The sequence below is a fragment of the Musa acuminata genome, chromosome BXJ3-3 (genome assembly GCF_036884655.1).
Source record: "Musa acuminata AAA Group cultivar baxijiao chromosome BXJ3-3, Cavendish_Baxijiao_AAA, whole genome shotgun sequence".
Lineage (NCBI taxonomy): Eukaryota > Viridiplantae > Streptophyta > Magnoliopsida > Zingiberales > Musaceae > Musa > Musa acuminata.
The window spans coordinates 4,471,180-4,497,688 of record NC_088351.1 but is presented as its reverse complement, the minus strand read 5'-3'; the positions used below and the strand labels follow the sequence as shown (position 1 = coordinate 4,497,688).

The window sequence follows — 26,509 nt, the reverse complement described above, 5'->3', positions numbered from 1 at the left end:
GGTTGATACATGAGCAAATGAAATCACTTGCATGCATGTCAAGATGAATCGGCAATGGCAGATCTCATGGAAGGGGAGAGACTGTTCCTTTCTTCTACACACAAGTCATTTGGTAAAGGTAACGATGACAAGTTGCTGCAGCTTCAACACCAAAAACTCTTCGAGTCCTTTGAGACCCCACTTTGCGTTCTTCCCATGATCTGACATCCAATTGTTTCAGCATCGTAAAGCCTGAGATGCATCTTTGGATTTGGCTATAAGATTTCATGAGTTGCAGCCTCAGAAACATAGCATAGAGAATGAACCATGGATTTTGCATTGTTCTAACAACTCTTAAAACACTTTGTTTCAGAATCTACTCCAACTCATAGCATCCATCATTTTGGGCTATGGCAGAGCAGTAGGAGCACTTTCACAGCTGCCTATCTCTTGATCACATATACGTCCTCCTCTAGCTTGTCAGGTGATCATACAGCGAAAGAATCATAATTTCTTGCAGACAACACATGAGCAGACGATGCGGAAATATCACAGCAGAGCTGATGAAAGTGAAATGCAAACCAATCTCTTTCTAGCCTGCGACCAAGGATAGCCAGATGAGATGATTTGATGCATATTGGTCCACCCATTTGTCGCACAGAATCCCCACACCAAGTCTCCATTTCTGGGACTCACTGAGATGAACACCCCCATGAACAGGATTCATAAGCAGCGTGGAATTACTTGTCAGACAACCACATCTTGGAATAATTGCTTGATACCCAACACACACCCCCATTTCAGTGTCAGTAATATAATATCGCTTGAGACAGAAGCCAGAAGCCAGAAGCCTGATTGGAATCTTGTCTGATGGAATCGATTGAAGACATTTCTGCATTCTTGGGCATGATTAAGTTTGACAGTGTAGTGAACACAATGATCATGCTCCCCTGTTGTTCAAGGTGAATCTTCTCGGAGAAATGCTATGTGCTATGTTCCAGTAATCAAAGCGTCAACAGTGAACTACAAAGTTAGAGCTGACCTTCCGATCTCCTCTGACGCCCGAGAGCAGAAACCCCTATACTATGATGTTTTGTACTATTCCGCATTTGATTCCCTCCTCCGTGATCCAAACTCCCAAGCAACGTAGAAGGACTGACAGAACATGAAACAGTAGATCTGATACATTGCGTCGAAAGAAATTTGATGAAATGTATGATCTGAGAGTGGCAGAAATCTAGGAAAAATATCAGATCAGGCTTTATGGCAGATGAGATTGCAGTGGGACAAAGGTGGGCATGGTGATCACATGGCCCCTTGGCCCCAGCAAGAACCATGCTGCCTCACACTTGGCTGTCACTCCCAAGTCTCGATATCAAGGCATGCAGAGCATCTGAGCTCCTGTTGCATGCCACCTCTTTTTCATGGCAGCCTTTTCCCTCACCCTTTCCTCTCATCTTTGGCCATGGCATACTTATAATACATGTTCGTAATAGCCCTCTCCCACCACCTTAACACAAACAAAGGAACACTCTAGCCCAACTCACCACCATGTTACTTGTTACTTGCGCTTCTTGGCCTCATATGGCAACCTTGTCTTGTTGTTTTGCTTGCGCTGAGGCCTTTAAGACTCCCCTAAGCAGCTTCTTCCTCTCCCCCACGCAAGAAAAGCGAGTTTGGTCTTCATGTGTTTGTTTATGTCTGAGGTTTCCTTGGAGTGGGTGTCCGTAGATAGCTAATTTACAGAAAGAAAATGGCGCTGGAAGCTGCGGCGTTCCAACACGGCTTCGCCATGAAGGAGATTCACAACTTGGGAGGTGCAGCATGGCGCTATGACTTTGGTGCTGGTCCGTTGCAAGAGGAGGAGAAGAGAGTCCTGATAGAGTGCGAGATAGGTGGTGGTGGCGGCGGCGAAGGTCGGGAGGTGGTTGATGGAAAGCGTGGGTGTAATTGGGACACTTGTTGCTCCACCATAGCGCAAAACCCCGACGATTGGGATGTGAAACCATCGTCGCCGGGGCCGAAGAAGACCGGGGAGGAACTCGGCGCGGCTGCTGTTTTCCAAGAGGCGGTGGCAGGCCGGCGGAAGAGGCGGCGGGTTAAGAGATTCAAGAACAAGGAAGAGGTGGAGAACCAGAGGATGACTCACATTGCGGTGGAGCGCAACCGGCGGAAGCTGATGAACGAGTACCTCGCGGTGCTCCGGTCGCTCATGCCGGCCTCCTACGCCCAAAGGGTTCGTCTTCCTTCTCTCTTCATCCTTATAAGCTTCCGCATCTTGCAGCATATGGTTCCATCCCTACTGAAGCTTCTCTCAAACCTCATATTCTCCCACTCTGCAGTGATTCGAGTGCTTACTTCCACTCATATCAGCTTTTGGTTTCCTTATATTCGATATATGTACCACTTTTTCCTCGTAATCTCATCAGATGACATGTTGCTGCCTTTCTGGTTTGTAGTCTTCATTCTGAAGACACTAATGGCAGCGAGTAAGAACAGTGACAGCTTTGTGTCCAACATGGTAAAGATTCTAGTTGTCATGCATCAGTTATCAGTACAGTAAAAAGTTGCACCATCTTCTCCCACATGTTTCCACATCCATAGCCTAAAATCAACTCAATAACTATAGTAGAATCCTTTCTTGGAACTTGGAACTATGACTTCCTCACTTTCTTGAGAGAAATAGGCATATTGGATAACAACCTGCAGTCTCTAGTCCTTTCAATTCACTCTACCTGGACAGGGTGATCAAGCTTCCATAGTTGGAGGTGCCATAAACTTCGTTAAAGAGCTCGAACACCTGGTCCAATCTCTCGAGGCTCGGAAGCGGATCAGAGGAAGATCTCAGGCAGCTCCTTTTGCTGACTTCTTCACCTTCCCTCAGTACTCCTCAAGCCCCTCAAGCACTGCCAGCGATGGCAGCACCGGCGACGCGGTGGCGGACATCGAGGTCACCATCTTTGAGAGCCATGCCAACATCAAGATCTTCTCGAGGTGGCGACCCAGGCAGCTGCTGGAGTTGGTGCTGGGATTGCAAGGCCTGCGGCTGACGACGCTACACCTCAACGTGACCACCGTCGACGAAATGGTTCTCTACTGCTTCAGTCTCAAGGTATGATGAGCCAGCCACGCCAGTCTCTTGACTCCATTCTCCTCTCTCGACGCCATGAACTGCGAGTCAACGTTGTTGCTGTTGGTGCAGGTCGAAGATGATTGCCAGTGTACATCGGTGGATGTGATTGCCACAGCAGTCCACCAAATAATTGTAAGGGTCGAGGAGGAGGCTGCTCAAAACTAATCCTATGATATCATAATTGTATGCGCTATTAGATTGCTGTTTGCTGCTTAATGAAATGGCCTTGCGTGAGAGAATCTGTATCACTTCGTGAGTCTTTTAATGCATTGTTAGACGAAGGGGATCTAACGTCTGCCGCATTAAAGCGTAAATGATATGAGCTGAGTTCATTAGGAAAAGGCACAGAGGGATGTCTACCATAGATTTCTCATAGAACAACGTCCGATTTCATGTTGGGATGGATGAAAGACCCGCGATTTCCTCCGAGATTGTAGGAAAAATTGTCACATTTCGAGAACGATTAGAACAAGTGGGTGATCTATGACCTACATTCAACTATGAACACCTGTGGATGTCATTACCTAATGCTTCAGACGAGAATGTCTTGGAATGCAAAAACAATTATGTTTTCTGAATTCAGTATGGACAGAGCATCTCTGGAGATCCCACAAGATGCGATGAAGCATTTCTTTACGTCCTCCACAATGTTATTTTCCTTGTGGTCCAGTGAAGAGAGTTGAATGATCCATCGGCATCTTTGAATCGTAGTGTCGTTCCCTTCGGATAAGAAGAAAGAAAGAGAAGGAAGAAGAAGAAAGCATTCAGGATATTAGTACATCATCTTCCCGAGATTGTAGCTTCTAAAACTCCTGTTGTAGTGATCATAGAGAGTACGCCACCATATTTAATTATATGTCAGAATTATCAATGGCATGCTTGAAAGATCAGATTAGTCAAACAGATGAGACAACGATTGTAATATGGCTGGATTAGTCAATGATTTGGGGGAGATATTGTGTATGAATTCAACAAGCAAGAAGGCCATTTTATATTGTTCCGGTCTCGAAGAACTCTTCCTGAGAACAGTCAAGTGTTCTCATTGGACTCGAATTCTGAAGGAAACCCACACAAACTTTGGGAGAAATATGACAATGCTTGATGTCTGATGGATCAGACCAATCTAACATTGAACGGTGAAGGCCAAGTAGAAGGTAGAAAAGAAGAACATATATGAAATTAATTTCTGCTATCTTCAATCTAAAGAAAGAATAGGGCAAAGGAGCAAAGCTTTTGCTGTATTCCACCAACAAAAGCTTCCTTCGGAAAAGGGAATTCTAAGTTCCGAAACTTGCACCGTTGAAGACAACATTGTCCAGAAAGGCAAAAGCGTTCAATGATTAGCAAAACAAGATTAAAACGGCATTGTCAAGCAGCGGATCGACATAACTATTGGAGGATTGTCCTGCCATTTGTGCTTCTTCTCTGAGACAAGCATGCAGGTTGTTGATGAACAGAGATCTATGAATCCACAAGGGACCACTTACCGATCATCCGTAGGCTCATAGAGTGTGTAGAATACTGCAGCAAAAGGTGTTCCTAAAGCCTGTAGACATGCACATTTCCAGGAAATGTTTCAGGGTCCCCCTCGAACAGTACAACACAGTATGATTGAAAGTGGTGATGCCCCATATGTCACTGCAAATGACAATGAAGCAGCTTACAGAAGAAAACAACAAGTAGATGGATCCGAAAGTCAAGCACCATTGCAGGTATTGAGTGTGCAAACATGTGGAAGAAGCATCAGCTAGTTGAAGATCACTGTAGACTCCATTATTGAAGTGTTTGATGGTCATGCAAGCTACTTGAGATCATGGATTGATCCGTAAAGCGACTCCATCCACCCTTCCTCTGGAACGAGTTAATTCTAGTGGAGTAACTATACATCGACAACAAATTAGTATCATGTATGCCACTCGCAAGAATCGATCTAAAAAATTACATGCATCTAACAAGGCAATACTCCATAAACAAGAAGCAGCTGTGTTGACCATGGATAGATACAACACAAATGTGTTGCCAGGTTATTTTCTTTTCATTCTATGAGATGGCTTCAACCATTGCCTTGCATCTTACATGCATGACAGGTTGAAAAGAAGAGAAGTGAAACTAATGAAGTACAAAAGAAACATCGTTTGTAACCCTGTTTAGAGTGTTGTCCAAATCCCTCGGAAGCAATCAAGCCACCAAGTTAGGGTCTTTACTTTTTAGGCCCGATGAGATCGATTTGATTCCAACAGGCACCAGAGAAGAGCCCAAGAAGGAGCATCTTGAACTTGGGTCTATACACATGCATATAAAAGATTGGGGGAGGTGGTCATTTTCTATTATCTATTTAGTTATTATATTATATATAATATATTTATTAATTATAAATATATGATTATGATTGTGTTTATATATATATAAGTATTATTTATTATTATTATTTATAAATTTTAGGATTATTAATTAGTTTTGATAATAATCTTAATTTATAATAGAATAAATTAATTCGAAAAATAGGTACAGTATTCCATATGCAACAATTGGTTCCAAAAGTCTACCCTTTGTCATATAAAATTCAACACTGTGATGTCACTTGTGGACGTCCATATTTCATGTAGATATCTTCCATTCAAGTCCATATTAGTCTCTCGTAATGGTCCATTATTTCATGTAGAGGAACATGCATTATTATATTTCCCCAAGTCCGTGTCTCATTTTTCCTCTGTTACCACTCGTTGGTAAACGACACTTTCAAGGAAATTAAGGTGACAACACCTTCTGTACGATCCACGGTGGAGACGTGCAGTGATAACCCACCTCTACTTTAATTCAATCTTCATGGATGATGGGAAATGCTTTCCAACCCACTTCGCGTGTATCTTTAACATCACTCGTTTTGGGATATAGATCTTTCCTAGCATCCTAATTGATTGAATGTTGTCAGCTAGGACGGTAGGACGGCCATATCGGCGAGGACGTGGCGTTTGAAGAGGTCATTGACCATGTCAACATGATTGAGTGTTTGCCAATATGAATGGAACGGACAATTCTCTTTATGCAACGTCAGGTGGTCGAAGTTGCATGGACATTGCTGATGCAAATTTTCCCACGTGATCAAATTGATTAACGTGTAAAAAAGAAACAATTTTGGGCGATTTCCATTTCCCAATCTCCAATTTTTCAAACTTAAGACTGTCCTCATCAACAAAATCAAATATAAAATTTAAAATTCATAAATCAAATCTAAATTAATTCTTAAATGGGTCTTAAGATTCGAGACATATCTCTTATCAAAGTTTTCATGGGGGATAGACGTATCTTTCCCATCCTCGATAAGAGCAACGTCTTTTATGTCAAGTTTGGATTAATTTTATCTTTCACCTAAAAAATTATTCAACACCCCTATCAAAGTGGTCAATCTTTTTCAATATCAATATTATTGACCAACCATCTTTTGTATCCAATTTCATCATAGATAATGACTGGTATTTTTCTATTAATGACTAAAATCCATATCTCTATAGGTCCAAGAACTTATGGATTTGGACCCACACCTATCCGAAAATGTTATCTCGAAAAGTCTATATTTTTTTCGAATTTCTATTTTGGACTAGTGTGTATGTAGCTTAATTGTTGATTAGGATTTATCTTCCTATTATCAATTGTACTTTTACATCTTTAGTTATGATTGTCATGAATATTTCTCAACTAATTAAAGTTGTTTTTAGTTACTAAATAAAAAATATTATGTCCAATGAGACATAATCCCATTTGGTCATTGCTAAATAATCCTTTTCTTATATTTTGGTAATTTAATCCAACATGACCAGTCTCAATTTGGTGTCTTTTTTTTATTATTCATTGACCATCTTCGGAATCCTCAAAGTCTTAATTCTATCTGGAAGAAATGCGATAAGCTCCAATGAACTGCAATCTGTGACAATTTGACGTTTACTATAGTTTGATTAGGTCAACATTTGTTGCATGCAGTCGACCGCATGCAAAACTTGGAAGCTACGCCATCTCATCCTCACATTAATATATTGGTTTGGATTCACAGGAAATAAGCATCCATAGACCAAAGCCATGGCTCAGGCTCTCGTTTCTTCCCGTCTCTCCTCAGCCTATCCCTTCCATTCCATCTCTCGCGGAAGGATCGCTCTTCCTCGTCAGCTCATAGCATCCTCCTCGTCCTCTCGCACACATCGGCTTTCCGCTGCTCGAGCAATGGCCTCATCCAACACCAGCGGCGGAAGCTTCGGGAAAGCTGAGCGCTCAAAGTACAATTTTCGTTTAAAGATAGCTTAGATGATTTTGTGTTATGATCGTGAGTGGGTGATGAATGCCCTGATTCGATGCAGGGGCTGGAGAAATGCTAGTGCAGGTGCAGTTGGATCGTCTGGTTCTGGGTTTCCCATATCGAACATCCCCATATGGTACGAGATAACTGCACACAGTTCATCTGCTCTCTTCCTTTCTTCCTTCTCATTGTGTCTGATGTCTGAAGGGCCAGATGGGTGTTGGGTTCCCTCGTCATCGCTGCCATACCCTTCTACACGAGAATAATTAAGAAAGGAGGTACTGAAACAACTTGCTCTTCCCAACTGGCCATGCAAATCCAAGCTTGGGTTATGCTTAGCTTGTGTTTGATGCAACAGGTGGCATAGAGAAGGTTGCAGAAGTTGCTCTAGAAACAGTGGAGAAGGTGGCGGAGGTGACGGAGAAGATAGCTTCTGATGTTGCCGCTGCACTTCCTGAAGGTGATAGTCTTAAGGCGAAGGCGTTGCTGATCGAGAAGATCGCCGAGAAAGTAGAACACGACGCAAAACTAGCTGAATCCATCATTCATGAGGTCGATATCCCCTCTTGTTGTAGAACTGTTTCTTTTCTTTCACGAGATCATGCCGTGTTCGATTAGCTTTTACTGCAAGGAAGCAACAGAGTGGTTGCATAAAGTCAACTCTCTGCCATTAAAAGATTTGATGACCAAAAAGTATTTGACTTTGTACAATCATCTTCCTTTTACATCCATCTTATAATGTTTCTATGGATAGAACTCATACTATGTATTCTGACCATTTTGGATTTGAAGTAGGATTAACAGGTCTCTACAACACTGTCCAAAATCTGCAGGTTGATGTCGTAAAGGAAGAAGTAGACACATTGGTCAAGCCACTACTTGAGAAAGAACAGTCGGAGAAAGAGATCCAAGTGGAGGAAAATGAAAGCACAGATCAGTCAAAAGCCAATTGAAGAAGCCATGGATAAGGATCTGCATGACAGATGAAACAGAGGAAGTGCTGCTGCTTAATCTACATTGTTTGTATCTGTTTGTATGAGTAATTACAATTTGTTATACCAATTGGTGAAATGATTCATATTCGATCAGAAGAGGAACATTTTTACAAGCTAATCAATTCAATTATTTGATTGCGTGAAGATGAAAGTTCATATCTGGCATTTGCCTTCGATCCAAGAGAATATAACGTAGTTTGACCCAAGAAACTCTCTCTCTCTCTCTCTCTCTCTCTCTCTCATCGGCTTCCTCTCACAAACGCGTGTTTGTTGATTAGTCTTAAAGAAAGAGTCTAATGACAATTTACGCGTGTGGACCACTTGACGTATGGCCCACCGACAGGCCTCACGCCTAAGATTTTGGAAGAGCCACGTAGGATGAGGAAACTGTTGGGGAAGCATCGTTGGTATGTATGCGTGCGGCCCCGGAATTGAAAAGCTGGATCCTGTGTGGAATTAGACAGCTGATCTGGTAGTTATTTGGTGCAAGAGATTACAGGTACTGCGTGGCTGTGAGATTTGCTGCTCCTCTCCTCTGCGATCATGGCGAGTCATCTTCTCCGACTCCCTTCCTCCTCACAACCCTCATGTGATCCAAACCATAATGTAATCGAAGGAAATTTAACTTGAAGTCATCTTCGAAAGCAATCCAAGAAGATCAACAGGATATGGATTTGGCTCGTTCACATCCAAAGATGCAGCAGAAGCTGCAATACTACTAAGATCGCCTTCTTGCACACGGCGGCTGTGCCAAACCTGCACGAAAATTCAAGACATGATATGGGTTTCAGATGATAAATCCTTTCCTGTACCAGCTTTATGATGCTTGAGCTTGCTTCGTCTCGCGACATTCCACGCGTTACAGTCTACAGAAGGTGGTGATATCACAAGAGGACGATGATCGAATGTGACTTGAATTCGGTATGCATCATTGTACTCAGATCTACAGCAAAGGAAGAAACAGGTTCATGAGCAGGGGATGACTCCGATCTTAACTATGTTTTCCTGGATCCCGGTTGGGCCAACACAGATGAGAACCACACGGCTGTATACTATTTATTTTAGTCCGTCCTTCTGCATTTTATTAGGTGACATGACATGCTATTTTGCATGATATTAGTAACATCACACTATGCCCGAATCTCGCAGAAAAAGAGAAGGTATTGCTCAGATATCAAATATGATGCCCGAATATTTTCTTTTTCTCTTTATTGGGACGATCCATTTCCTTCCTCCTATTTCATGTTAAGAGATAGTTTATTACGAGAGATGGAAAGAGAGAGAATTTAGAATCGTCTAATATTAGTAAGGATTTAAAGAATCGAATTTTATAATATTAGATTTGGTTCATTAAATTTTTTGGGTTAAACTTTCATGCTAAATTGAAGTTCGACTCGTCTTTAAATATGAGAGTAAAATGATAGACTTTATCACGAGTGTGTATTATAATTAAAATTATCTTGAAGCCCATAACTCAAAAGTTATTAATAAAATATATTGACATGTAAAGTACGAGAATCATTAATTATACCCGAGCCCATAACTAAAACAAACCATCAATTATAATGATTAGATTAGTATGCGATAATAAATTTTTAAATAAAAAAAATTATATTAAATTAGTCATCAATTCAAGAAATAATATTAAGATTCTCTAGGGAATGCCAAAGATGAAAAAGACCAAGAGTTATATAAAAATTGGTGAGCCTATGAGTTATAATATTAAGAAATCTATTCAAATGTATGAAGAAGATAATGTTAAGTTATCTTGCAATGAGTCGAATGTCTAATACAATTATATAGAGTTTTCAAAGGCCAATTGATGAGAGATTTAATCGAGTTAATGAGTCGAAAAAAAGGTACTAAAGATGTCCGATTGCTTATTTAACCGCCCTAATCGTGAAAAAAATTTATTGCTATAAGTTAAGTATCAATTCCTAAAGTCCCACCAGAAGAAAATTATTTTATGATCCACAGCTAAGCATTTGATCCCCTTGGTTCTTTATTTTTTCTATGTTCTATTTTTACATTTATTCCTTTATATTTAACTTTAAAGTAAATTAGAAACTTACACATTGTAATCAGTATCCGTATAACATTGTAGTTAATAATAATCATTCCTTAATTATGAACATAATGATGTTGAAATTCAATTTGATATTTAAATTCCTTTTTAAAATGTCGGAAAATAGTAGTAGAAAAAGTTGGATGTTAACGGGAGTGATATGTACGAAAGATTTAAATATTTAAATAAATAAATATATATATATATATATATATGCCAATTTTGAGATATTAAATTTAAAGCGGAAAAATTGCTATATTTAATATGTAAAACTCCCTTTCTTTTCTCTATGCTAATAACAATAGGAACTCAACCTATCACAACTAATATCCTATCAAAACACATTAGTGGGACGGTTCGAAGACTAATGGTAGCTGTAAAGAATCTTTGACAGCCATGCAAAGCTAAGTAGATGTGGTCGCCCACTTGGGCGGCATGGAGTCCTTCCTAAGCTATTCCCTTCCCAATGCCGTCTCAATAAACAAGCAAAGCGTAGTGCAGTACTGGAGAAGGTGTTCCTACTCCTACTCACTCCGCCTAACCCACTTCGCTTTATATACCCAACCCCGACGCCTCCCTTCTGCTGCGTCCACTCCCTTTCGATCTCTCGGACGAAGCCCAGAATGGCCGGGTGCAGCACCTCCGCAGCTCTGGGAGTTCTCCTCCTCTTCTGTTGCTCGACATGGGCCGCGGCCACCGACTACACCGTGGGAGATTCCACGGGTTGGACCAGCGGGTTCGATTACTCCAAGTGGACGTCCGGGAAAACCTTCGTCACCGGTGACACCCTCAGTAAGCTTTCCTTCGCCACGTCTGTATTTGTATGTACTCTACATGTTCGACGAGGTTTCAACAGTATCATGGCGACTGCAGCGTTCAACTATATCGCCGGATCACACACCGTAGACCAAGTGAGCGCCACCGACTACAGCGCCTGCTCCGCCAGCAACGCCCTCAGCACCGACAGCAACGGGCAGACGACGGTCACGCTCTCCAAGGCAGGCACGTACTACTTCATCTGCGGGGTCTCCGGCCACTGCAGCAACGGGATGAAGGTGGCGGTCCCCGTCACGGCATCCTCCACCAGCTCGCCCTCCCCTCCATCCAGCTCCACCACCACCCCGCCCTCCGCCGGCACCACGCCGTCCACCACTACCCCGTCCACCAATAAATCCAGCCCCAGAACTGTCTCCCTGCCTTACGTGGTGACGCTAACTGGGCTGATGCTGCTCAAACTGCTGCTGCTCTAGGCTTGGCCAGGGTGGAGACAGTGCTCTTGCTCATGATCCTCTGTTTCTCGTTCATTCGGTAGTAGATAATTTGCACTGTGACTTGGGAGCTTCATTATGGTGGTCATTGTTGTATCATCTTGACTCAAAACTCTATGCGAGTGTATGTGTGGAGTTGTTCTGTTCTTTTGCATGGTTGTCGTGCTCGCTTTGTTGCTTTGTTGAGAGGAGCAGATTTGGTGGCAATCTGAAAACATGGAAATGAAAATTGAGGAGTGGTCGATTTGATTTATGTGGCGAAGCTGCCAACGAAACTGAAGTAGGATGAAAGCGGTTGGAGTGGGTGAGAAAGGAGTCAGTGAGACACTATCACTGAAGAAAAATGAGCTGCTTTCCCCAACAAAAACAGGGACCCGATCTTAGTATATAGCCTCTGGTGGCATTTTCAGAGAAGAAGAAAGCAAACAAAAGAAAAGAAATAAGATAGAACATCAAATTAATCCAGAAAAGATGACATCAAAATCAACATTGAGTTCGCTATTACCTTGCAAAGTTATAGGCAACAACTGGAATTGCTCGAGTGCTGAGAGGCAACAAATTCAAGGGAAGCTTTCCCATGAGGAAGTGTGCAAATGCACTAAAAATGATGTATTCACAAGAATTGTGCTTAAAGAAGAATAGACAGACAAAGTAGATAGAATGGCATCATCCATCAGATAGCTGCCTTTCCTTTGTGTTGTTGACCATTAAACACCTTGCTCTGTTCCCAAGCTATTCTCTCTCTCTCTCTCTCTCTCTCTCCATGCCATTGTGTCGACATCCGATTAATGTGACAGACCAACAAATTACCAACTCTACTCCAAGAAAGGAGAAAGTCCTCCGGACGCAGTGACAAAACTCGTCACATCCATGGTTAAGCCACATAGCTGAAATTGTCAACCAGTAGTTGGCGGCAGAAATGGAGGTGGTTGGCCTACTACGTTTGACTGTCTCAGGATTAAGAGGACACCGATAACCAAACCTACTACATCAGAGAAGACTCTTTTAACAGTATCAGGATTAAGAGGAGACCGATAACTAAACCTACTTCATCAGAGCAGACCCTCTCTCTCTCTCTCTCTTTTTAGGTGGGGGGAGAAAAATGCGGTCATTCTACTCATCAAAGGATCTATATGTTCTAATCTCTCTCATTCCATCCACATCCAGTCAAGTCATGCTTTCACTGCACACACAGAAACCTTATTGCACATTGGAAAAGAAAGAAGAGATATATTTGTTTTATCATATAATATTAATGTGATTTATATAGCAATGTTGAATTTTCCTTTAGCAATTTACCTGCAGATCGTAATTAATAGAATTGGATGCCTATTGAATGTCTTCGACTTCCACTTCCAACTAGTGTGCCTCCTAATGGTAATTTGACTCATTAATTCCTCCTATAACGCAAAAGAAATGCCTTGATCCATCTAATATGGGCTGATAAGTGTCTTGGCTATGAGATTAGGCCCATCAAATAGTAGTTTTATCCACATAGTGATTGGATTACTACATGAAGGCTTTATGAAAGATTAGTGACAAGATGTTATAATCAAACATAAACTCAATGCTAACCTCTTCTAGAATTATTTCTTAATTAGTCTTCAACCAAGTGAAGCTGTCTTATCTAAAACCTTAAAATTTATTTGGTGATTAGAAAGACTATTTTATTCGTTGCTCTTTTAAGTAAAGCCACAGGAAGCATCCTACAAAATTCAACTCAACATGGTGAGTAATATAACTCTTCAACCTATGTCTGCAAATATGAATTCCTGTCATTCTCAATGAACGTGATCCAAGTCCCGAATCAACGTCTTGTCGCAAGCTCATGATAGAACTAAAGATTACTTATAGGAAATATGTGTGGACTTGTGGGTGTCAGATGTGAGGCAGTCGTTTGTTTGGTGGGACTTCCCAATTAATGTGAAGCCCCTTCTTTACTGTCTCTTTCAGATGTATCGCATGAATAATTTAGTATTGGTAGTAAGTAATATCAACCCAGGAATGGCTCCTGTTTCCTCTCTCTCTCTCTCTCTCTCTCTCTCTCGATGAAGAGATAGAAAGGAAAAGCGCCCCAAAATGGAACCACAGGCTGACGCAAAGATCAATACGCAGAGAACAACTGAAGTTAGAGAACGTGGGTGGAATACACTGCGTTATTTGTAGGGCGAAGCTTTCTTGGATTGATTGCTGGGAACAAATGGATTGTTAGGGGACGCAAACGTGTGCATGGGACATGCACTCATATGGCTCGTCCATTGTAGTCACTATTTACCATTCATGCCTTCTTTCTCTCTCTGTCTCTTTCTCAAGCTCTTATAATAACCTAAGACTTGGGGAACATTTTTGTCTACATTTTTTTTATCTTGATCGAGTCCAATTTCCAGTGTTGCCGTTCCGACGGTATGTAATTGCAGAAGACAGAATGCGAATTATGACGAAAGAATTCACCACAATGATATATTAATTATCACACACACAGTAACGAGAAGCCATTCTTAGATCAGTTTACAGAAGAAGAAGAATATCCAGAAAAAGCACACGGAATGAGAGGAGAAAGAAAGGAAAAGAAAACAAGAAACGCCACAATATAACACCAAGAAGTTAAGTTGGGAAAGAGAGAGTCGCGAACTTGTGCCGACTCCTCGTGCGTCACCCGACGAGGAATCCGCGGCGGACATTGTTTCCAGGGCCTAGAACGCGTACACCACGGCCGCGACGGCCACGGCGGTGGAGATCCATCCTGCTGAGCGGATCCCGGCCGCGGTATTGGTGGTTGGCGGGCTGGGCACCACGGTCGGCGACTCACCGGCGGGAGGGGGAGCGGGAGGGGAGGAGACGGGTGCCTCGGGGGCGGGGGAAGCAGCTTCCGGTGCCGGGGAGGCGGCCTTCGGGGACGGCGCTGGGGTGGGGGCGACCGGAGCCAGAGCCGGGGTGGGAGGCGCGACGGTGGGGGCGGGCGTTGGCGCCGGGGTGGGGGGAGCGGTGGCTGGAGCGGGAGCGGGCGTTGGCGCCGGGGTGGGGGGAGCGGTGGCTGGAGCGGGAGCGGGAGCGGGGGTGGGAGGTGTGAGGGGGGCGGGGCAGGTGACCTGGGCGGAGGAGGTGACGAAGAGCAGGGCCAGCGCAGCCACAAGCAGGCGGAGACCAGCGCCGGAGAACTCCATGGAAGCCGCGAGCAGATGCGAGGGCTAAACAGAGTCGGAGAGTGCGAGGGGATTGGACGGCAAAGGAGTAGAGACGAGGCATATAAAGGCCAAAGGCCCAAAGACCGCAATAGACAAGTCAATACGAAGTAACCGTAGAGAGGAAACGGTAGCCGCCTGATCCTCCGAACGTACCGTGAAAATATTTGATACACGTCACTACCAGCTCATCATAATATATGACTACTTTACAGCTATATGGGATTTAAATATCATTCAATACGCGTCGCGGATAATTTATCTGAATTCAGAAATTGGATGCATAAATGTATTGGAGAGTTAAATCCAACTTGAAAGTCCCACGTGTTACATGTTTGAACAGGACAGCGACGTCCACGTATCGTGCGACGTGGAATCATTAGATTTGTCGTGATTCATTCGACGGACGGACGGACGTGGTTAAAGCCCGCCTCTGCTGCATGCAGGCGACGACGTGGTATTCTACGCTCACGTAAAAGACGCTCTCCTTTGACTGCCCTCCGATTGCGAGGAAGCTTCTTCTAAGCTTTTGGCCACACTCCATTGATGCATGTGAGAAGTCTTCTGCTGCTGCTGCTGCTGCAGCAGCAGAGAGCACCACAAATGATGCAAACAGGAGGGGATATTATATTGTGAGGGAGTTACAAATCACTGTGACAGATGGCAGATAATTTTTTATGTGAGGAGAGGAAGAAATCATTGGTTAGGTGAAGCCAATCAGAACCAAATGGTCCCTTGTGGATCAATTTGTTTTGCTGTTCCAAGTATTTTTCTATTGACTGGGTGAGGGATGAGTGATGTGAACTGCACATGGAAATATGCTTGCTGGGTTGTCTCATCTCTCTCACCATCCGTAGAATATTTTGCAGCTTTAAAGAAGATGTTCTCCATTCCACCGAGCACCAAATGGCCTGCAATTGATTATTAGTGGGGATGGATAATAACACGAGGGAAACAGCTCTGTCTCTCTCACACACACAAATGACATAAATAAAGTGCTGTTGACAACTTTAAGGATGTTCTTCATCCACTGAGCACCAGATGGTCTGTAATTAATTATTGGTGGGGACAAACTAATGCTTGCAAAATATGACTGAAAAAGCTTCTTTCTAAGGTCATTAATGGAGTGTTATGATGAGCTTCATCATAATTTTAAGGAGGAACCCATATGAGATGCTCTTATTATAATTTTCATAAGAGCACCTCATACAGATATGCTCTGATCATAATTTTCAAATGTTAGATGGTTTTCGGAGGGTTATGTTTGGTTTATGGGGTAGTCTTCGTTGAGTTATTTACATCTAATGCTTGTTATGAATGATTATAAAATCTCACATGTATTACAGAAAGAAAATTCTGTAATTAATTGGTTGACCATTTATGTTAGAATCAACAAACTCTATAGTATTTGGAGGAATTTTTATCCTTCAAACTTGAATCTTTTTATTCGCTTATCTTCCACGGCTAAAACGATTGGTTGCATGTATAAACTATTATCAAATATCACGTAAGTATTGGTTAAACACTGGATGAAATGAAGAGGTGATGTGATGATAAGATTTTGATTGGAACATCATCATTATTATCAACAACTTTAATTATTCAAAAAAATATAATGTATTAATAAGCTTTAACCATAAATCTCATCGTTTCTTCTTCAGTAAACATCAACCAGTCAAATTATCTTGACCAAGGCAAGAAAAGCGAAATGGCGACGCTACGGGTGACCACTTCCTGTTCCTGTTGGTAGGGTTTCCTTCCTCGCACCAAAAGCTTCTTTATGAATCTTTTTCGGCAAGGCCACACCATAAAGACAGATGCGAAAGCTTGGTGGAATCAGTGGAGGTGACCAGAATAAATTTACCAGGTCTAATAATGCAGCTTTCGGCTTCATGGACCCGATCGACTCTGTCGTGTTGCAGTTGAATTCCCACTGAGAAGCCAATCTGATTATAATGTGATGCACACACATCTTCTTTATCTACTCTTGAAATCCAATGGTAAGCCAAATGCACACTAATTTGATGCATAAAACACCCTATGCAGATGCACGGTTTCAAATACCATACTGGTATTTATTTTTAGAATATGATATATATTGAGTCATGGCTTATCAGCTTTAGTCTTTGAGATCTTTTTGTGATCAGTCAAGATCATCATTATCAAATCAAATCATGAGTTTACAATATATTCATTGATCTTATGAGTTTGAGTCTTTGGAATTTTTTTTTGTTATCTAATTAAGATCTTCATTATGACATCAATTCAAATCATGAGTCTGAAAATACATTTTTTTAGTTCCTTCTAGGTAATTGACTTGTATGATTCACTTGGCAGTGATTCATACGTCAAGCCTAATTTGGTTTTTTTGTGTAAGTTGGAAAGTCAGAATCTAATGCGTTGAATCATATATTTATCGTACGTGATTCATATTTATTTTGTCACCACACACACACACACACACACACACACACACACACACACACACACACACACACACACACACACACACACACACACACACACACACACACACACACACACACACACATATATATATATATATATATATATATATATAGTTCATGTGTGTGTTCATTTAAACAAAATGAACGTTAGAAGAGCAAGCATCCGACATTGGTATTCAAATGAATAATCAATCATTCATGCAAAAGGCACCAAGAAGCGAATTGAGAAGAACACGTAATATATAAAAATAGGGATGGTTGAGTTTGAGTGACAGTTCAATGTTGGCAATCAATCTTGATGATACTCAAGGCAAATGGAGCACTTAAAGGATGAGATCATGTAATAAGGAATTGATTGCTCGACGATCGAAAGAGTTATGCAAAGCTCACATTGGTGAAAGAAATTACTAACCGGAAGAATTCAATACTCATACAAGGGCTTGTATGTGGACGATTGACTATTTGTAGCTATTCCAAGGTGATTGTAACTCATAGAGCATTGAAACTTTTTCATTGGGATGAGAATGATACGTCCGTAAAAAGTTTAAGTGTATAACAAGTTCAATATGTTGCTAGGCCTTGATAGGCATGACAGAGGCTATATTAACGAAGAGTCACGATCTAATAAGTATGTTCGTGGGGGTAGAATATTACATAATTTGTTCAACAAAGTAGAATAGTCGAAAGAGATGGTGATCTTGAAACTTTTAGAGGAAATGATGCAAAGTGGAAAGCATCTCTAATATGATAAATAACGACGGATAAGTCCTAATTCTCTAAAGGGAGAATCATATATAATATATCGCATATATTAAGAAATGGTATCTCAAGATAACAATTTCATAAAGTTAAGAAAGGGTACATCAAGATAACAATTTCATAAAGTTTAATGAACTGAACGAGTGATAATAAGGAGTCACGAATTGAACAAGCTTAACAATTTCATAAAGAATGTCTGACAATACTATACCTGATATATGTTCTCTGGGATATTAGATGAACGAGAGACTATAGATATATGATAACTAAGGATAGACATATCAAATGGATTGGATTCCCCTGTATTGTCTAGGGACTGTGATGTAGTGGCTTGATACGTCTGCAATCGATGAGTTGAATGAATTATTATGGAGATAATAATTTACTAAGTCAGAAGGAGTTCTGACAAATATAACATATGACCAGCTTGATATTGAGTCTAGAGGGTCACACACATATGCTAGGTATTACGATGAGTAGAGATTCAGATATGAGACATCTATTGGAGTCATTGACTTATTAGATATCCAATAATCTCCTAAATTATGGATGAGATCCAATAAAATCGAATAAGAACTTATTGGGTAGAGATCCACTAATTTAACAAGTTTTGATAGTTAGATGGAGATCCAGTGCCCAATAGGACGTGATCCATTATGGTTAAGTAGATAGGGGGCCTCTGTAAATATTAGGGAACCAAAGGGTCATAGGCTAGACTCTTTTGGCTGCCACATCATATTCTCCTCTCCCCCTCTCTTTCTTAGCCAACAACCCATGTTTACAGCGTTTGGATAGCAAGAAGGGTCGACCCCTTCTTAATCTCATGGTGCGCGTGGAAAGGAGGTTTGTGCAGCGCTTTGAGGAGCGTCTTTGTAGCCATTGTCGTATATATCACCATTTGAGAGGAGAACGGTTGAACTCCTTCATCCTCTTCCATAGATCTATAGGTTTTCAGGGATATATGATCTTCTTAGGTAACATAGATCCCTTAACACACGTGATTTTTTAGTTTTGCGGGTTTTTACGCACCAATCTTTGCGCAATGATGAAACATTATCTTTCTATTTGAAATTTTAAGATTTTATTTTCTGTTCTTCCGCTATGCATTTGATACTGCCTCAGATTTTCTAATAGTTATGCATGACTTAGCTTATGTGGTTAGGAATAACCTAATTTATATGGTCACCCAACTCATGTGTCTATGTACGATCCAACTTATTTGGTTAGACATGACTTCGCCCATGTAGCTAGGTACGATACAATTCATGTGGCTATGTATGACCCAACCGATGTAGTTAAGTAAAATACAACTCATGTAGTATGAGTCAGCTCATGCGCTCAAGCAAGACCCAACCCATATGACTAAGCATTACTCAACTTGTAAGCCATGTGTAGCCTAGTTCAGTGGTGAGCTCAGCCCAACTCATGAGTAAGCTCAACCCAACTCGTGAAGCTGTGTCTTCTCAGTTATGCGATTGACGTTAGATACATCATTGGCTGGCCTCTATCCAACCTATTATATCTCAACCCAACCTGCTACTTAGGACAGACATGTATAGTGCACCTAACCCATATGAGACTCAAGTGGGTCAATTCGATATGGACTAGCATTATGCGATATTGTTTAATTTCCTTTCCCTTTATTGGTTTGAGCTTATTAGTTGATTGAATCAGGTAAGTTTAATCGATTCAAGTTAGTTAGGGTGATTCTGGACTAACTTGATCAGTTCAAACATACTTAGCCTAATTGAAATTAAATAAATCTAAGTTAGCTCAATCTAGATTGATTTTAAACTGGTTCTACAAGGATTTAAGATTGGTTATGTTATATCTTAATTAAATTGAGCTTGATTTAAGTCAATTTATCTATTCCAATTAGGATTCTGATCGATTGAAGACTATTGAAAGATTGATGTCTCATGTTCTTATGATTTGATAAACTTAAAAGTTTTATCTGATGGTGTCATTTAGAAATAATTATTCTTTTTTAGATTAAATTAATGATATTGATATGATTATTAATATGTAGTATATGTAACTAGATGGTCCACATTAGAAGTGCTATATGTAAAATGAGCTATGAATCTATTATAGTACAGTGCCACCAATGGACAAGGTTTAAAAGGTCATGCATCAAACATGGTTTCCCATAATATTAATACTATATAAATGAATACATAAATGAATGGATAAATATAAATAAATTATCATGGTTGACTATATATCCCTACCAAGGGTAGGTAGGGCAATTCCCTTCAGGGATTAGCAAGCTATTAGACATCATGGTTAAACGATTCCTCCATCCACTATTGGGAGAAATGTGTCTCCACTTGGGTGAATAGGGGATACCACTTCATCCACTATCGAGAGTATTATATAGGTTATTTCCATCCACTATTAGGATAAATTCATTTGATGGAGCATGCCTCTTCATCCGTTGTTAAACGAGTACACAATCCAATGTATTGTATGTTTTTGTTATGTGACTATTATAGATATGTTGCAGATGATTAATATATAATTTTATTTGCTACATATCATTATATTTTTAAGATATAAATTTTATAATAAATCGATATATTATCAGTTCAAAGGTATTCTAACCCATATGTTATCAATGTTTATCTAATTTAAGATGAACTTACAACTACTTTAGACAAACAAACTACATGAATATCGACAAAGAGATTTTCTTAAATTATGAGAAAAATATTTTGATGACATGAGTTACACTATTTTTTAATAAGATTATATTACCTTAGGATCCTATTAAAAACAGTCTAACTCTTTAAAAAAAATAGTACAATTCACCTCTTACCTTTTCCAAAAGTTTTCAAAATTTAAAAAGCCATGGAAATGACTTGCAAATATCTAAATGATCTTTTTTTTTCTTCTATTTTTAACACTTTTAAAATAATTAGTTTTACTGATTTCAATCTTTAAGAGACACAAATTCAACATTTTCATGATTGAAATTAGTAAAAGTACCTATTTAAGACTTAAAATATGAAAAAAAAATGATGATGTAGGTCTTTGTAAGTATTTTTGAGGTTTAATTTAAAATTAAAAAAATGTAGATTATATTATTATTTTATTTAATATATAAATAAAATTATTATGTTATATTTTACTTTCAATTCAATATTATGATTTTTATTTTTTATTTTTTTTAATATTTTGTTTATAAGTTAAAGAAATTTTTATAATTATTTTATTCATATATATTAATATTATTTATTTTTGAATATTTTTATTTTGTAATGGTCTAACTTTTGGATTAGTTAATCGGTTTAATCAAATTAGTTTATTCAATTGAATATGTTTGAAAAGTGCGAGATAGGCACTTTATCATTTTGAAAAATAGAAGTTTCAAAGGAAAAAAAATTAATATTAGGGCACTAAGTGGAAAAGGAAACAAAGACAAAAGTCTTTTTAGAAAAATTACCATTTATGTAAACTAGTTGGTCCTCAAACCATTTTCTCAATTGAAATTAAGGATTCCTTATCACTCTTGAGATTCCTAATCATTCTCTTTATTACTCCTCCATATATAACAGAGAGTCGTAGTCCTTATGTCTTCCATCGTTATAATGGCTGACACACTCAAGAACACTTGTAGCGTTGATCTTGTTGGTCTAAAGAAGCTCGAAAACAGAAGTTGTCCCCTTCCAGATGACGTGCTCGCAGAGATCATATCCTACCTTCCGGCGAAGGCCTTCTTCAAGCTCCTCCCTGTTTGCAAGACCTTCCGCCAGCTCTCGTTAGATTCTCATTTCCTACTTTCGCAATCATACTACAATAACACCATCTCCGGCTTTATCGTCCATAGTGACAACATCTTGAACTCCATCATCCTCATTGACCCCTACGCCGGCGTGCCTAGTAGTAGCCTCAAATTCATAACCGATACGGAATCCATCTTCCTCGGGTCAGCTGGTGGCCTCGTCTTCGTCTTGAATCAGAAATATGAAAGGTTTGATGCTACCACCACTGGCTTATGTGTCTACAACCCGGCCCGTGGGACTCGATGTTGGCTCCCTTCCCCGCCGGGTGAGTGTACCCCGGGGGGTATCGCGGTGAGATTCATGAACGACGAGGATGGGGTGATGAAAGACTACAAGTTGGTGTACGTCACACAAACCTCGGGACTGAGCATATCGCACCACTGTCGGGTCTATGACTCGGTTGCCAGGGCGTGGACGGTGGATAAGGAGCTCGACTTGGGGCATCAGCAACTAGACTTGGAGGACCCGGTGGTCTGCGGCGACGCCGTGTTCTGGTTATCATCAGACTTGAAGTCGTACTCGAGGATTGGCCCTTATGTCGTCACCTTCGACGTGAGGGAGGAGTGCACACAAATCATCCCTCTGCCGAGTGAAACAGTCATCGACTTCTTTGCACTTTTCGGAATAGCCAAGTGGGAGGGGAAGTCGTTGTGCCTGATCCACTACAGCTCATTTTCTGGGGTGATCGGTCTGTGGCCATTGAAGAAGACGAGCGACGGTGCGCTAGAATGGGTGAAGATGCATGAGATAAGCTTGGCCCAGATGGGGTTTACGGGAGAACCGTGTTTTGTGAACCACGTCAAACTGATTGAGGTGGCGACGACCATGCTACTTGTTTTCGTCACATACGACTCGATGTACAGTTACAATGTGAAGGATGGAGGAGCACTCAAGTGTCAGGATTGCTGGGGATTCCCGTATTCCCACAACTTCATCCCTTACTCTAATACGCTTCGACCATGCGGTGACCGAGAAGAGCTGTTGGAAGCAATCTGAAGAAGCTGTTTCCTTTCTCTGCTTCTACGTTATATCGAGCTCTTAGTGATTTCCTTGGATTAATCTTTTCTAGAGAAGTGCTCAAAGATATATGTGTATGGACTTGCTGAGATTTATGAGAGAGATGAAGATTTATGCATTATGTTATATTAAGTTCTCACCCTTTTTTTCATTATATATATATCATTGATGTTAATAATCTAATATTATAATGATAATGATGAGTCTGAATCAAATTGATTAGAATTAATATGTATTATATTGGATACTCGATTTAACCAAACACTCAACTGTTTGTTCCTTAGTTCATTTTTAATCTCTCACATATCATTATTATCTTAATATCAACTCAATCATGATTGATCTACATTATATTGGACACCCAATTTAACCCAACACCCAACTAATTTAGTTTAATCTCTCTCACACATTAGTATTATCTTAATATTGATTTCGTAGCTCTCTTGTAAAATAAGATGAATGCTCACTATGAATGAATGAATGATGCAAGCAAATGGAGGGATGATAAATAAGTTTGAGACTTCTAAAACATGGAGATCATTTATTTTAATTATCACTAAAGGACTTTTACCCTAGATTTGTACATCAAGACAACAATCTCCTTTGTGATTACCTACCATCTCAAATTAATTTATCTAAAAATGGCTTGAAGTGGATTGATTACTAAGACTAGTAAGCTACTTTTTCCTCTTAATTAAGGCTAATATTAGCATTCTTAACTTGGAATTCCTTAAAAAATATCAATTCCATTTATTAACAATGCCCTTAAACATTCAAAATCAGTAGTAAAGTAATAACTCGGTTGAGCATTCTTAACTAAAAATGGCTTCTTTTCGGTTGATCATTTTCTTTATTTGAATTAGGAAAGAGCAATTTATTGATCGTTTCGATTGATCTTAGCGATCACTAAAGCTCTTAATTCAAATCAATTTTAACATTTAATCGGTAAGTTAGATGCCATGGAAAATGTAATTACTCGTTGTCATTTTCATAAAAATGGTAATATTAAATGTAATTACTCGTTGCCATTTTCATAAAAATATATGAAGCATGATATGGTTTGCACTTTATTGTAAGACAATAAATATGAAATATATATAATTTCATTGAAAGAGTCCATAAATATGACAATCGATCCTCGAAATATTTCTTTGTTTCAGATAAGGAGAGTTCGATATCTTCTCACTCTAAGAGTCGTCGTCCTTCCCTTACAAATCTCCTTCCCTCTTACTTGTCTATATAATGGACATTCGTACTCTTTCAGATCTCTGATCGTTGGAATGGGCGGTATGCTCAGTAACACTCGTAGCATCGACCTCGTTGGTCCGAAGAAGCTGGGAAGTAGCGGGCGTCCCCTTCCCGACGACTTGCTCGCAGAGATCCTCTCCTACCTCCCAGCAAAGACCTTCTTTAGGCTCCTCTCTGTGTGCAAGACCTTTCGCCAGCTCTCATATGATTCTCATTTCCTCCTTTCACAGTCGTGCCACAACAATGTCATCTCCGGATTCTTCCTCCACCGTCGCAACATCTCTGGGCCCTTCTTCATCGTTGACCCCTACGCCGGCGTGCCCAGAAAAAGCCTCGAATTCTTATGCTACACCAACGCCGTAATCCTTGGGTCAGCTGGTGGCCTCGTCTTTGTCTTGCATAGGAAAGATGGTGCCTTATGTGTCTACAACCCGGCCCGTGGGACTCGGTGCCGGCTGCCTTCCCCGCCGGGCAAGTATTGTACGCGGAGCGGCATCGCGGTGAGATTCATGAACGATGGAGATGGGGTGACGAAAGACTACAAGTTGGTCTACGTTTCACGGACCTCAGCACGGGGCTCGTTGCACCACTGTCGGGTCTATGACTCGTTTGCGAGGGTGTGGACGATGGACAAGGAACTCGACTTCGGTGGGAAGGAACTAGATTTGAAGCACCCGGTGGTCTGCGACAACATCGTGTTCTGGGCATCGTCACATTCAGAATCATACGAGAGGGTCGACCAATATGTCGTCGCCTTCGATGTGAGGAAGGAGCGCACGCAAATCATCCCTCTACCAGAAGAAGCTGCCGTCGCCTACTTCGATACGATCGGACTAGGCAAGTGGGAGGGGAAGTCGCTGTGCCTAATCCATTACGACATGTATACTTGGGTGTTCGCACTGTGGCTGCTGAGGAAGACAAACGACGGTCCGCCAGGATGGGTGAAGGCGCATGAGGTGAGCTTGAGCCAGATTGGGTTCAGGGAACCCTGCTACGTGAGCTCCATCATGCTGAGCGAGGTGGCGACGACCACGTTACTTGTTTTCACCATACTTACCGAGGCATACAGCTATAATATAAAGGATGGAGAGCTCAAGAAACTGGCATCGTCGGAAATCCATTTCGGCAAGTTGATCCCTTACTCTAATACACTTCGGCCATGCGGTGAGCAAGAGGAGCTGTTGGATGAAATCTGAAGAAGATCTTTTCCTCTTCCCTCTTTTTTCTCTCTGCTTCTGCAATGTAATAGTATCATGTCCTTGGATTAACCTTTTAAGGAGTAATGTGCAAAGATATATGTATATGTAATTGCTAGTATTTATGAAGCTTTATACATTATCATTAAAAGGAATGCAAAAACCATTCTCTCCTTTTTGTTTCTTGTTTGTGTCAATGATGTTAGGAATTTAAAATATATATAATAACAATGAGTTTGAGTTAAAATTGTTAGAATTAATATACCAATTCAACCCAAAAGTTTAAACTTTGCATATTGTGTGCTAAATATGTCACTTGTCTCTTTCAGTCTATTCCTTATTCCTTAGTTCTCTTTCAATCTCTACACACACACACACACACATTCTTAATTGACATCAATACAACATTGAGTTTTTCCAATCTACTATCATTTTCCTCCTTTTGTCACACGGAAGAATTTAAATCTTAATGAATATACCCAAATATTGTTCAAAAATTTGGAGAGTTGGGATTGACAAGAATTATATTGTGACAAGAAGTGGATCTCAAACATTTCTCTATTTCAATTTGGGTATTTTGAGTTCGATACCTTTTTCCATCTTCCCTTCCTAATCTCCTTCCCTCTTAATTCTCTATTTACTGGACACTTGTGGTCTTTCAAATCTCCCATCACTGTAGTGGTCGATATGCTCAACGGCACGCGTAGCATCGGCATTGTTGGTCCCAAGAAACTGGGAAGCAGCATTTGTCCCCTTCCCGATGATGTGCTCACAGAGATCCTCTCCTAACCTTCCGGCAAAGACCTTCTTTAGGCTCCTCTCCGTCAGCATTACCTTCTGCAAGCTCTTGTCAGACTCATTTCCTCCTTCCATAATCATGCCACAGCAACGCTGGCTTCTTCATCCAGTGCTATGGTGCCTGCATATCCCTCCTCCTCATTGACTCCTACGTTGATGTACCCGAAAGCAGCATTGAACTCGTGTTCAAGAGACGAGCCATAATCCTCGCGGCAGCCGGTGGCCTTGTCTTCTTCTTGGATGATGGGTTATCTGTCTACAACTCGATGTCGGCTCTCGTCCCCACTGAGCAAGTGTTTATTTGGCGGCATCGCGGTGAGCTTCTTGA

At 40.7% G+C, this 26,509-nt stretch overlaps 5 protein-coding genes across 5 annotated transcripts; 4 read left to right on the top strand and 1 right to left on the bottom strand.

Annotated features, from left to right (window-relative positions):
* The first annotated feature begins 977 nt into the window (after window positions 1-977).
* On the top strand, window positions 978-3,426 carry LOC103977511 (transcription factor bHLH94). Its single transcript, XM_009393057.3, has 3 exons — window positions 978-2,215; window positions 2,723-3,091; window positions 3,182-3,426. The coding sequence occupies exons 1-3, from the start codon at window positions 1,733-1,735 to the stop codon at window positions 3,275-3,277; spliced, it is 948 nt and encodes a 315-aa protein (XP_009391332.2). The 5' UTR covers window positions 978-1,732; the 3' UTR covers window positions 3,278-3,426.
* A 3,742-nt stretch (window positions 3,427-7,168) lies between these two features.
* On the top strand, window positions 7,169-8,517 carry LOC103977510 (uncharacterized). Its single transcript, XM_009393056.3, has 5 exons — window positions 7,169-7,380; window positions 7,462-7,536; window positions 7,608-7,678; window positions 7,759-7,952; window positions 8,234-8,517. Exons 1-5 carry the CDS (start codon window positions 7,187-7,189, stop codon window positions 8,351-8,353), a joined length of 654 nt encoding a protein of 217 aa, XP_009391331.2. The 5' UTR covers window positions 7,169-7,186; the 3' UTR covers window positions 8,354-8,517.
* Window positions 8,518-11,003: 2,486 nt separating this feature from the next.
* On the top strand, window positions 11,004-11,875 carry LOC135633391 (blue copper protein-like). Its single transcript, XM_065142796.1, has 2 exons — window positions 11,004-11,252; window positions 11,334-11,875. Exons 1-2 carry the CDS (start codon window positions 11,084-11,086, stop codon window positions 11,708-11,710), a joined length of 546 nt encoding a protein of 181 aa, XP_064998868.1. The 5' UTR covers window positions 11,004-11,083; the 3' UTR covers window positions 11,711-11,875.
* Window positions 11,876-14,421: 2,546 nt separating this feature from the next.
* On the bottom strand, window positions 14,422-14,892 carry LOC135633864 (classical arabinogalactan protein 4-like). Its single transcript, XM_065143822.1, has one exon. The coding sequence runs from the start codon at window positions 14,890-14,892 to the stop codon at window positions 14,422-14,424; it is 471 nt and encodes a 156-aa protein (XP_064999894.1).
* A 9,327-nt stretch (window positions 14,893-24,219) lies between these two features.
* Window positions 24,220-25,383, top strand: LOC135633863 (F-box protein At5g49610-like). Its single transcript, XM_065143821.1, has one exon. The coding sequence runs from the start codon at window positions 24,220-24,222 to the stop codon at window positions 25,381-25,383; it is 1,164 nt and encodes a 387-aa protein (XP_064999893.1).
* Window positions 25,384-26,509: the final 1,126 nt, after the last annotated feature.

What these genes read in the sequence shown, in the direction of transcription:
- LOC103977511 (XM_009393057.3), top strand. Translation starts at nt 1,733, where the DNA reads ATGGCGCTGGAAGCTGCGGCGTTCCAACACGGCTTCGCCATGAAGGAG. An exon ending in CGGCCTCCTACGCCCAAAGG is followed by an intron (nt 2,216 to 2,722) that starts GTTCGTCTTCCT and finishes CTACCTGGACAG; the next exon opens with GGTGATCAAGCTTCCATAGT. An exon ending in TCTACTGCTTCAGTCTCAAG is followed by an intron (nt 3,092 to 3,181) that starts GTATGATGAGCC and finishes CTGTTGGTGCAG; the next exon opens with GTCGAAGATGATTGCCAGTG.
- LOC103977510 (XM_009393056.3), top strand. Translation starts at nt 7,187, where the DNA reads ATGGCTCAGGCTCTCGTTTCTTCCCGTCTCTCCTCAGCCTATCCCTTC. An exon ending in ATATCGAACATCCCCATATG is followed by an intron (nt 7,537 to 7,607) that starts GTACGAGATAAC and finishes TGATGTCTGAAG; the next exon opens with GGCCAGATGGGTGTTGGGTT. An exon ending in CTGAATCCATCATTCATGAG is followed by an intron (nt 7,953 to 8,233) that starts GTCGATATCCCC and finishes CAAAATCTGCAG; the next exon opens with GTTGATGTCGTAAAGGAAGA.
- LOC135633391 (XM_065142796.1), top strand. Translation starts at nt 11,084, where the DNA reads ATGGCCGGGTGCAGCACCTCCGCAGCTCTGGGAGTTCTCCTCCTCTTC. An exon ending in CGTCACCGGTGACACCCTCA is followed by an intron (nt 11,253 to 11,333) that starts GTAAGCTTTCCT and finishes TGGCGACTGCAG; the next exon opens with CGTTCAACTATATCGCCGGA.
- LOC135633864 (XM_065143822.1), bottom strand. Translation starts at nt 14,892, where the DNA reads ATGGAGTTCTCCGGCGCTGGTCTCCGCCTGCTTGTGGCTGCGCTGGCC.
- LOC135633863 (XM_065143821.1), top strand. Translation starts at nt 24,220, where the DNA reads ATGGGCGGTATGCTCAGTAACACTCGTAGCATCGACCTCGTTGGTCCG.